The sequence below is a fragment of the Notolepis coatsorum genome (genome assembly GCF_963971535.1).
Source record: "Notolepis coatsorum genome assembly, chromosome: 9".
NCBI classification, from domain to species: domain Eukaryota; kingdom Metazoa; phylum Chordata; class Actinopteri; order Aulopiformes; family Paralepididae; genus Notolepis; species Notolepis coatsorum.
Window position 1 is genome coordinate 132801619 of NC_140173.1, and position 10851 is coordinate 132812469.

General features: G+C 46.6%; 1 protein-coding gene across 1 annotated transcript in view; it reads right to left on the reverse strand.

Annotated features, from left to right (window-relative positions):
* Positions 1–2221: 2221 nt before the first annotated feature.
* The window catches only part of arid5b (AT-rich interaction domain 5B), a gene marked incomplete at its 5' end in the record, with an annotated part of 176828 nt that continues 168198 nt past the window's right edge, over positions 2222–10851 (reverse strand). Inside the window, 2 exon segments of the mRNA XM_084321299.1 lie at positions 2222–4604; positions 4755–4965. Of these exon segments, the coding sequence (XP_084177425.1) occupies positions 2580–4604; positions 4755–4965 (2236 nt within the window). The 3' untranslated portion in view covers positions 2222–2579.

Sequence of the window (10851 nt, forward strand, 5' to 3'; positions counted from 1 at the left end):
TTAACATCTTGTGTAGCTATGTGCACCTATTCCCACCTGCTGAAGACCAACAAAGGAAAGAAGGCGACAGTGGGAGACGTGCGTAGATAGTAAAATATTTTAATTAAATATACAGGAAGTCGTATCATACAAAACGTTTTTTGTTTTTTTCCTTTCGTTTTTTCTTTTCTTTTTCTTCTCTCTCGCCAGCTGGGGTGATTGGTAAACAGATGGCTATTGTATCAAAAAACACTTTTCAGAGGATGCACATGGAAATAACGTAAAAACAAAAATAGAAGCAAACAAAAAGATAGTGTATCCTAAATTGTTAAATTGTAGTGTTTCGTTTTTAAAATCTAAAGGTGATCACGGTGACCTTGAGACGGCGCCCAACAAGGACACGACTAGATTGTGTAACCGACTTTTATTTTCCTTATATTTTTTTTAGACTATTTTATAACTATTTACAGATTATAACACAGTTTAAAATGATGACAACAAAGTATCAGTCCACTCAGTACTATCTATACAGTGCTATTTACATTAAAAAAAAACCATAAGACATAAGAGTAAGGGGTTGCCATGGAATTGATGTTAGATTTTTTTGAATGTTCTGTACAGGACGGACTTGGCAGCGCATGACGCACCGTTCAAAGCCCGTTTTTATTCTTTCTTTTTTTTCACCTACACACGGTAATGTACAGTACTTAATACGAAATGAATGTTTTATCTTTAAAAGTATCCCGTAAAACTTGTACACACAGACAGTTTACAGCTGTTCTTTTTTCTTTTTTTCGTCTTCTTTGAAATTCTGAAACACACAAGACACCGTTTCACCGTATACTTCCACTTGTCCCAGATTTACCATTAACAGCAAGTTATGGTTGGTTGTTAAGCGGGAGCAGGTGTTGTCTTGCCTCCCTTAGGCTATAAAGCGTGGTATAGGCATACTTTATGGAGCATGCTACCTTTTGATCACTGCTTAAAAAAAAACACATCCAATCGTCTCTCTCTCCTAACAGACGCCAGGCTCTGGGTCAAAGTCAAGTATTTGTAAACCTTTTCAAGTATTCTATGATTGACTGCCTGACACAAATAAGTGAATTGAGTTAGTTTTATAATATAAGCACAAATATGCAATATTTCTTTTTAAAGATCTCAAATAGGCCACTATTTCCCCAAGCCCTTCGTTTGATAACTGTGCTATTTAGGCTTTTGTGTGTATGTGTGTGTGAGTGCATGTATGGGTCTGTGTATTGCAGTACAGTGGGTCTGTTTGCTGCAGTATGGCCGATAAGTGTCTGTAATATTGATATCCCTAATTGCTACAAAAGGTAAACCTTAACAGTTGTAGTGCTAGCGCTAACAATCCAAGAATGCGAAAGGCACAGTTATCCGCAAAGCAATAAGCACCTATCTGACAACATTCACACAAGATCATACAATGAGTCTTTTTCAGCTTGTTCACTAAATGCTTGTTTTTTTCTTTAATTTTTTCCTTTTAATATAAAAAAGAGCTTTTCAAGTCAAGAATAAGACGAGGAAATTGATGATTTTGTGAGCATTCAACAGCATACGGCTGCTTCATTATGCCGAGAACAAACTGCTATATTGTTATCAGGCTACTATCTACAGTACGTGGGCTTTGAAGGTCCATTTTACGTACTTTAAAGTAAGATTGAAACCGCTATTTAATAACTGAAGTGAGGAAAAAAAATAAAAACATTCATTGTGTGATTTTTTTTTCAATAGTGAAATACAACAACTCGTATGTCATAAGTGAATAGAATTCAGTTGATAGTCTATTTTCCTGAACTGACGTTGAGTTGAAAGTGAGTCGACAGTGCAGCCATTCACACAGCACCTCTGGATGGTACAGATTACTCCGCTCTTTTTTTTTTTCTTTTGCAGCACCGCAGTTTGTGAACATCCATTCCAAAAGAAAACCAGGGGAGATCCAGGTGGGTTCAACGTAGCAAAACCAGGCCAAAAAAAACGACACGTTTTCACAGCAGTGGAGAGACACATAAACAGATAATATTAGCACCCAACATAAAAAGTGTAATATTATCATGATGTGTCAAACTGCTATCTCGTTTTTTTAAGATGTTAATCATAGTGTTTTTAAAGCTACAACGAGGTGCCTCCCAACCCCCCCACCCCCATCAGACATGGTAAACAAAATGGCTTTTTCTCTTGTCCCCAACCCCCCCCCCCCCCAATCAGAGCAACATCCTGGCTCGTGGTGAGTGACACAGAGTGGCTAACAGATTTGTGACCACAAACACACCTGCCACATGCAAATAAGGATACGACGACGATGACGAGGAAAAACTTAAATACAGTAAGTAGTGATAAAAAAAAAAAAACGACAACAAAATAACAGTGCAAAGTGTATAAACAAATTAACAAACACAAAAAACAAGGAAATGGAATTCTTTTTTTTTTTTAAGTCCGTTTGACTCTGACGAGTTTGTCCGTTTGTCCACAATCAGTTTTCGTCATCAGTGTTAACGCGCTGACCGTGCCACTATCCCAGAGAGAGAAGGATATAGAGAAAGATAAGAGTGTGAGTTGGTGGGGGGGGCCCATTCTCTCTCTTACAGTCTGGTACTAGGGTGGACCGAGGACAGTTGTGGGGGCGGGAGGGTGGAGAGGGGGTACAGGTGGTGGAGTAGGTCCCCGTACAGTGCCGCTCCGCCCCCCGGGTGCCGGTAGAAGTGGTGGGGGCTGGGGCCAGAGGCCAGCAGCTGCCTGTGGAGCATCATGGAGTGAAAGGCTAAGGGGGGCACCAGGGGCGACACGGCACTCTGGCTCTTCAGGTACTGCAGACCCGGGTGCTGCTGGAGCCCGTCCTGGGGCCTGGGGCCTGACACCAGGCTCCCCGGCGGGTACATTCCCGGGTACAGGTGGTGCGGCGGGGGGTAACTGTTGGCCGGGTGGCCCTCAGGGAGGTGGCTGTTGAGGTGCACGGCATGCGCCGGCTCGGCCGGCTTCAGCTCCTCCGGGTCACCGCGGCGGGCCGGGGGGGCCGGGTGCATGGGCGTCACCACGCGGACCTTCCGGTCCGGGACGCCCTCGCTGTCCGGTTCCCCGAGGCTCCGCTTGCCCGGCCGCGTGGAGCCGACGAGGGAGGCGTCCGACGAGGGTTTGGGGCTGGGGAACGGCTGGTCCGGGGGGCTCTGTTTAAGGGGCGAGATGGTCATGGGGGGGACTCGGCACGCCTTGGGGTGGGAGTCTAAACCCTGGTGCATGATGGGATACGGGAGGCCGCAGAAAGAGGGCTGGGAGAAGTGCGTCCTCTGCGAGAGGGGTTTGGACATACTGAAGTCTCTGGGCTTGTCCTCCACCCCTCTGCAGTCCCCGTGCATCTGAGTCCTGTCGCTGTAGTGAGACCTGTAGGCCAAGCCCTCTCTGTCCAAGCTGACGCAGACGAAGCCCTCGTTGCCCTCGCCGTCCCTTATGTAATGTCCCCTCTTCTCTGCTCCGCCGGGGTACCCGGCCATGCGCTCCTGGCTCAGACAGCTCTCGGTTTGCCTGTAGAGGCTGTGGAGGTGGGGGGAGGAGTAGCAGTCACCCCCGTAGCTCTGGGCCTGGGCGGTCGGGGCCACCAGGAGGAGTTTCTCCCCGCCGCTCTCCGCCCCGTCCTGGGCGTGACTTCGGGGGAGGTAGGGCTGCCACGGCGCGCTGACTTGTGGGTGTTGGAGGTGGTGGCTTGTCCGGCAAGCGTAGGACTCCGAGGGCTCCACGTGGGGGTTCCTCTCCGACGGCCCGCCGCTGGCCGGGTGGGGAGGCTTGGTGCTCTGGGCGTGCTGGATGACCGAAGGCCTGAAGATCGGTGTTGCCTCTGGGAAGCCGCTGTCCGCGGTGCTCCCCTGTCTCTGTGCCGCCGCCGCCACCTCCTCCTCGCCGCACCGCCTCTCTCCCTTCTCCCTGTCGACGGCCGACACCGTGGCAGGGAGAGAGGGCGGACCAGGGGCGGGGGGAGGCGGCGGCGGAATAGGCAGGGAGGCGAAGGAGTAGGGATTGGTCTCGCACACTTGGGAGAGGAGCTTCTTCTTGGCCAGAGGAGACATGATCCCCTGGGCGGCTTTGCAGTAGGGGCCCTCCTTCCTGATCACGCTGTAGTCCTGTGTCTCCGGGTAGACCGCTACCTCCGACTGCCTCTCCGGCTGCTTGCACATCATGGGCAACACCTTCCCCACTCTGCCGCAGCCGTAGCTCTCTGTGGAGTCTTTGACTGTGGACACGGGCTCGGGGAGGGCGACGGGTCCGGTGGGCTTGTTCTGGTCCCAGCTGTGAAGCGGGTAGGGGATTTTAGGGACCACGGGCCCCTCGGCTAGCTGCTCCGAGACAAGTTTCTCGTGGAGGGCCCCCCTGATCTGCCGCCAGTCGGCCTGCGGGCTGGGCCCCCTGTGGCAGAGGAGGTGCAGAGACGCGCGGGACGCCCTGCAGTCGGGGTCGTCGGGGGAGAGCGGGGACGGTCGCTCCGCCTCCAGCGACTCCTCCTTCTTCAGGGTCACGTGCAGCTCCTCCTCTTCTATCGTGATCGGTTCGTCTCCCGACGAGGCCGCCGGCTTGACGGCCGCAAAGGCCTCCGGCTTCTCATCTTTCACCGTGGAATCCTGGAGACACAAAATAAGTGTTGTTGTTTTTTTTACGAAAGGAGAACACGCGTTCATATCTGAGACATATTGGTTATTTCATTAGACAACACAGCAATAATAAACCCTGACGAGACGGCAGGTGGAGGGGAGGGGAGGGAGAGGTCTGACCTGCGGGTGCTCCTGGACTTGCGCCGTCTCCTCTGTCTCCATCTTGCAGCTCTGTTTGGGGTTACTGGAGCCTTTGGGTTTCTTGGCCCCCGCTCCTTTGGCTTTGGGCCCCCCGGCCTTGTCCTGGCCACACTCCTGCTTCCTGGGTTTGACCGAGGGGAGGGGCTTGTCCTTCTCTCCCTTGATGTTCCTCTCATAGGGAAGCAGGAGCCTGGGAGGGGCAGAGGGGAAGACATTATAGTCATGTTATATTATGTTACGTTAACCTTGCCTTCAAGTTGTGACAGAAAACTGGCTTCCGATACAGAAACAGAACCAGCTTTTCTTTGATTAGTAAGAAGAGAGTTGTCGAAGCAGTTTTCAGTCCCCGGACTATGGTGATGTAATTTATAAGCATGCTGCGGCCTCCACCCTTAAATCCTTGGACTCTTAAGATCGTGAAATATCGCGAAAATGGTCATGAAAAGCTGGCGCTACACAGTGAAGGATGGGGGAAGCTTATGGCGCTCAATGTGTTAAGGCCTGTATGGGTAAGCTACCTCCTTATACTACATCATTATTGGAATGGAATTTTGGTACCTAATGGAACCCGTTCTAGTGACTGGCTGGTCCTTAAGGTGCCCCGAGTTAGCTTGGAACAGGGTAAATCTGCATTTTGCTATGATGCCCCTAGCTCATGGGGGACCCTGATGTAAACTAGACGAAAGTATTTCTCTGGTCTGCATCCTCTTAACAATTGTTTGTATTGAGCCGTACTGTATTGTACCCATTCTGCAATCTTTTAATAAAGTTTTCAATCAATCAATCAATCATGGAATGAACTCCAACAGTCCTTAAAGTTTGAGATTCTCCCTTCTGTTGCAGTTTAAAACCTTGATCTCCAACCATTGTCAATCAAGTTGTCGTATTGTTATGATTTGATATGCCTTTTTTTGCTTAACTCTGTATGTATACTCGATGTGACTGTAAATGAGGGAAACCTCCTTTTTTAAATGAAATGTTATTTCATTTAATGCTATGCTATGCTATGTTACTTATGTTATGTCATGTTATTATCATGTCATGTCATGCTATTTGTAGAGGAATATAACCGGATCAATGAATGTACTTATTCAAATATAGACTTGGTTAAACACAGGTTTATTATACCCAAACAGGTACAAGTAAATCAAAAGTTACGGTGGATGACTCAATGGAGACATTGGCCTGATGTGTCGCCAGAGAGAGCTCCCAGAATCCAGTAAGACGTAGGTATTTATAGTGGAGAAAAAGGGATTCTGGGAAGGATGGCCCAGGTATTGGATTGGAGGGGGGCCAGGAGGGGGGAGGAGTGAGTTAGAAAGGGGAGGTGGTATCAGGTGGGAGACAAAATGTGAATGGGAGGGGGGTTGGAACATGACTGGGAGATTGTTTGAGTGGGGGAGGGGATCATTATTCCACATTATGTCATGTCACGTCATGTTATGTCATGTTATTATCATGTCACGTCATGTCATGTTATGTCATGCTATACTAGAATATATCAGTGGTTCTCAACCTTTTTCGTGTCGAGGACCAACAAACTGATACACATTAGACATATTTGTCCTTATGTACATACATAAGGACACCAAATTCATTACCCGTACTGACCTTCATCATGAGACAATTGAAACCGTATGGGTGGACATTTTATTTGAAAGGGCAAAATCTGTTCTAGTCGGCACAATATACAGACCGCCAGATCAAACTGGCTTTTATGATACTCTGGATGTGTGCTTAGCTGGAGCTGAGGATGCGGAAAAAATTCTTATTGGGGATTGGAACACGGATATGCAACAAAAAGATGCACCCGTCTTCAAATCCTTCAATAGGTTTTGTGATCTGCACGGCCTCAGCCAACTAATCACCCAACCCACAAGGATATGTGAATCAACTCAGACTACCATTGACCTCATACTGACCTCTGACAAGTCCAAGATCTCCAATAAAGGGGTTATAGCATGTGGGTTAAGTGATCATTATATGATATTCTGTACCCGCAAAAAGCTAAAACTAAAGGCTGGCTGTCACAAAACAGTCACATCTAGAGACCTCAAAACCTACTCTAGCGAGGCCTTTAACCTTGAACTGGAGAGTCTGGACTGGTCAGATGAACTCAATGGTACACTGGTTGAAGAAACTTGGCTTGGCTTCAAAACCAAATTTTCATCAATACTAAACAACATGGCCCCCCTAAGAACCACCAGGGTAAAAAATCGCGCTGAGCCATGGATGCACACTGAAATACTGACCGCTATGAAAGCCAGAGACAAAAAATGCTCTGAGTTTCGTAAAAGCCAGTCAAAGCTTACCAAAAGCATGAGCAGTGAACTCCAAGACCACGTGACTGAACTCAAACTAGAAAGAAACAGACTAAGAAATGACGTAAACTCCATGATCAAAACTGCAATAAAAAATTTCATCAATGACAAAACCGAGGAAAACAAAAATAAACCACGTGAACTTTGGAAATTACTCAACAATCAACTAGGCTGCAGTAAAAAACTTAAAACCAGGTTCTCAAACATAAACATAAAGACGGACAACACGCTCATCACAGACAAGCTGGATGTAGCCAATTACTTAAACACTTTCTTCACAAACATAGCCACAACACTGGTAAACAAACTACCCTCCCACTCAGGGCAGTATGGGGTAGAACACATAGTAGCATACTACAAGAACCTAGGCGTCCACAAAGACGACTTCAAACTGGAAATGGTAACTACAGATGAGGTACTCAAAAAACTGAGCGCCCTCCAACCAAACAAGGCCACTGGCCATGACAACATCCCCTCCAAATTCCTCAGAGACTCAGCAGCAGCCATCACCCCAGTCATCACACACATAATAAACCTCTCCATAAAACAGGGACACGTCCCCAAGGACTTCAAAATTGCGAGAGTAACACCCCTGCACAAAAAGGGCAGCAAATTAGACCCGGGTAACTACCGCCCTGTTTCTATCCTTACATCCATCTCGAAAGTCATGGAAAAAATAGTATACGAACAGATCGAAAAGTACCTCGCGGAAAAAAATCTAATCTACGAATTCCAATCTGGCTTCAGAACATCCCACTCCACTGACACATGCCTTCTCTACTTGAACGACCACATCAAACAAGAGGTGGACGCGGGCAAATACTGCGGCATGGTCATGCTGGACCTACAAAAGGCCTTCGACACTGTCAATCACACCATTCTGATTGACAAGCTAAAAGCAATTGGTTTTGATAGTTTATCAGTGAGCTGGATACAATCCTACCTGGAGGGGAGGGAACAGATGGTGGAAGTAAACGGTACCCTATCCCCCCCCTCACAGTGAGCTGTGGTGTTCCACAAGGAAGCATACTAGGACCGCTACTATTCCTAATTTATGCAAATGACATGTCGTCAGCTTGTGACTGCAACTTGTTCCTGTTTGCGGACGACTCAGCCCTGCTGGTCTCTGACAAGAACAAGTTACAGGTTGAAAAAGCCCTCAGCTCGGAACTAGGCAAAATCTGCATATGGCTCGCCGACAACAAACTATCATTACACATGGGCAAAACAGAGTCCATTCTCTTCGGTTCAAATAACAAACTCAGCAAGACCGACGGCTTCTCGGTTACAGTGGGTGACAATATTATCACAAGGAAAGATGAAATTACCTACCTGGGTTCCATCCTAGAGGCTAATCTTTCCTGTGACAAAATGGCATCCAATGTAATAAAAAAAAGTCAACCAACGAACGCGATTCTTGTACCGGATCTCCTCTCTGGTAAACAAGAATACCCTGAAGACTCTAGCAGGAGCACTCATTCAAGGGTACTACGACTATGCTTGCACCTCATGGTACCAAAGCACCTCAAAGGCACTAAAAAACAAATTACAAACATCTCAAAACAAGCTAGTCAGACTACTACTTGACCTGACTCCTAGAACCCACCTCACCCCTGCCCACTTTGACAACCTAGGATGGCTTAGAGTAGACGACAGAGTACAGCAACTTGCAATGGGCCTGGTCTACAAGATACACTACGCGACCAAGGTACCCATGTACATGTCAAAATACTTCCCAAAGGTCAGTGAATACCACGATCACAACACCAGAGGGAGCTCCACAAATCATGTAAAACCCAGATTCGGCTCAAACAAGGGACTAAACACGTTTCGCAATTATGCCACATCAATGTGGAACGCCCTACCTAAAGCTGTAAAGGAATGTGAATCACTACCCACTTTCAAAAACACTCTCAAAAAACACCTACGTGAGACTGCAATTCGAAACTGGCCCCTACAAATGTCCTAACCTAGTTGTACAGTAAATGACCAAGTAAGGCTTTGTCAGTATTCCAATGTACAGTGTAAAATGTGTGTGTGTCCCCTACCCAACCCCCCCCCCCCCCCCCACCTCCAATGTACAGCCCTCACCCAACCCACCCAACCCCACCCCACCCATCCAACCTCCTCCAATGTACAGTTTCTACGCCAAATGTATATACACTCCTTTTCTGGACACTTTTGTATCACAAACAGTACTGTATTTGCAAATCTGATATGTCATAAATGTATAGATGTAGCAGTACTGTCTATCTGTATGTCATATATGTTATGATGAATTGAAAATGGGGGACCCTGATGTAAACAAGACGAAAGTCTTTCTCTGGTCTGCATCCCCTTAACAATTGTATGTATTGAGCTGTACTGTACTGTACCCATTCTGCAATCTGTTAATAAACTTTTCAATCAATCAATCAATCAGACCACAGACGCCAATTTAGAAGATTTTTGTTAGATTTACTCCAGAATTCCACAACTGTCCACTAGCTGAGGAGATACAGTGAAAGGATCTAAATAGGCTCTTATACAGTATATTCTCTCATGGGGCTTAACTTCTAGTGAATGAAATAGTAAAACACTAAACTAAACCTCTGAAACCTCCTCACGGACCCCCTGTGTGGTTCAATTCCATTCTATCTTCTATCTCTCTATCTTTGTTGTGTTGTGTCGGTATAGTATGTACTGTACCATTTTTGTATTTTCCATGACGCTACAATAATTCCGTTGTTAAGACAAACACAAATACCTCTCTATACGTCTGCTGGTAAGACATCTTGTCAGAATTAGATTAAGGAACTACATTTCACAACGGAGAGGGGAGTTGACTCATGTTTTTTAACCACACCAGGCCTGTCTGTCTCCGGTCGTGAACATAAAACAGAAAGAAAGTGGGTGATTTCCTGTAGAAAAGAGCAAATGATATGAACAAAGAGAACACAAGGGCTTTGTTAGGTTACACTAGAAATAGAATACAGCTAAGCCAGAGGCATCTGCCGAATCAAACACGCCCCTGAAAATATTTCTGTAATACCCGCATTATGCATTAACAATACGACTCCAATTAAACCAGCTGTGGGGAATTCCACACTCACGTGGGTGTGAGCACATGTGCGCTCATGTAGGTGTACGTCTAGTGTACGTGTACTAGTACAGTATATGTGTGTGTGTGTGTGTGGAAAGCATGCGCCAACACAATGCAGGTATGTTCTGTATGTACTAGCTCTATCCAAAATGCCACAACGGTTGGCACACCGCCAAGGGGGGTGAGGAGGCTGCCTGGAGACAAAGGCTCGGTCAACCTGAAAATCACATAGCTGCCAAAAAGAAGTTCACACAGCTTATGAATCCTAATCTAATCTTTTGACGTCATTAATCACAATAGCCCCCTTAAAAAACGGTTACAGGAATACAATATCTCAACTGGTAACTAAGGACGTGTTTTGAATGCGCCGTCTGCTTGACTTGATTGATGACGGGGGGGGGGGGGGGGGGGGGGGGGTGGGGGGGTGCGTTGTTCCGACTGCATCAAATCCGAGTTAAGACAAGAATCGAATTGTGGGAAAGTACCACACGTCGTCGAGAACTATTTGGACTATTGAACTACGCTCTCTGCCTTCTTTGAATATTTCTCAAGTCGGTTTTCCCTATCTGACATCGTAAATAACAAGGGGGGGAAGGGAGGCTTTAACAATCTGAATAACACAATAATACCACATGCCAATATAGGAATGAAGATGGTGAGGAGAACTATCCGT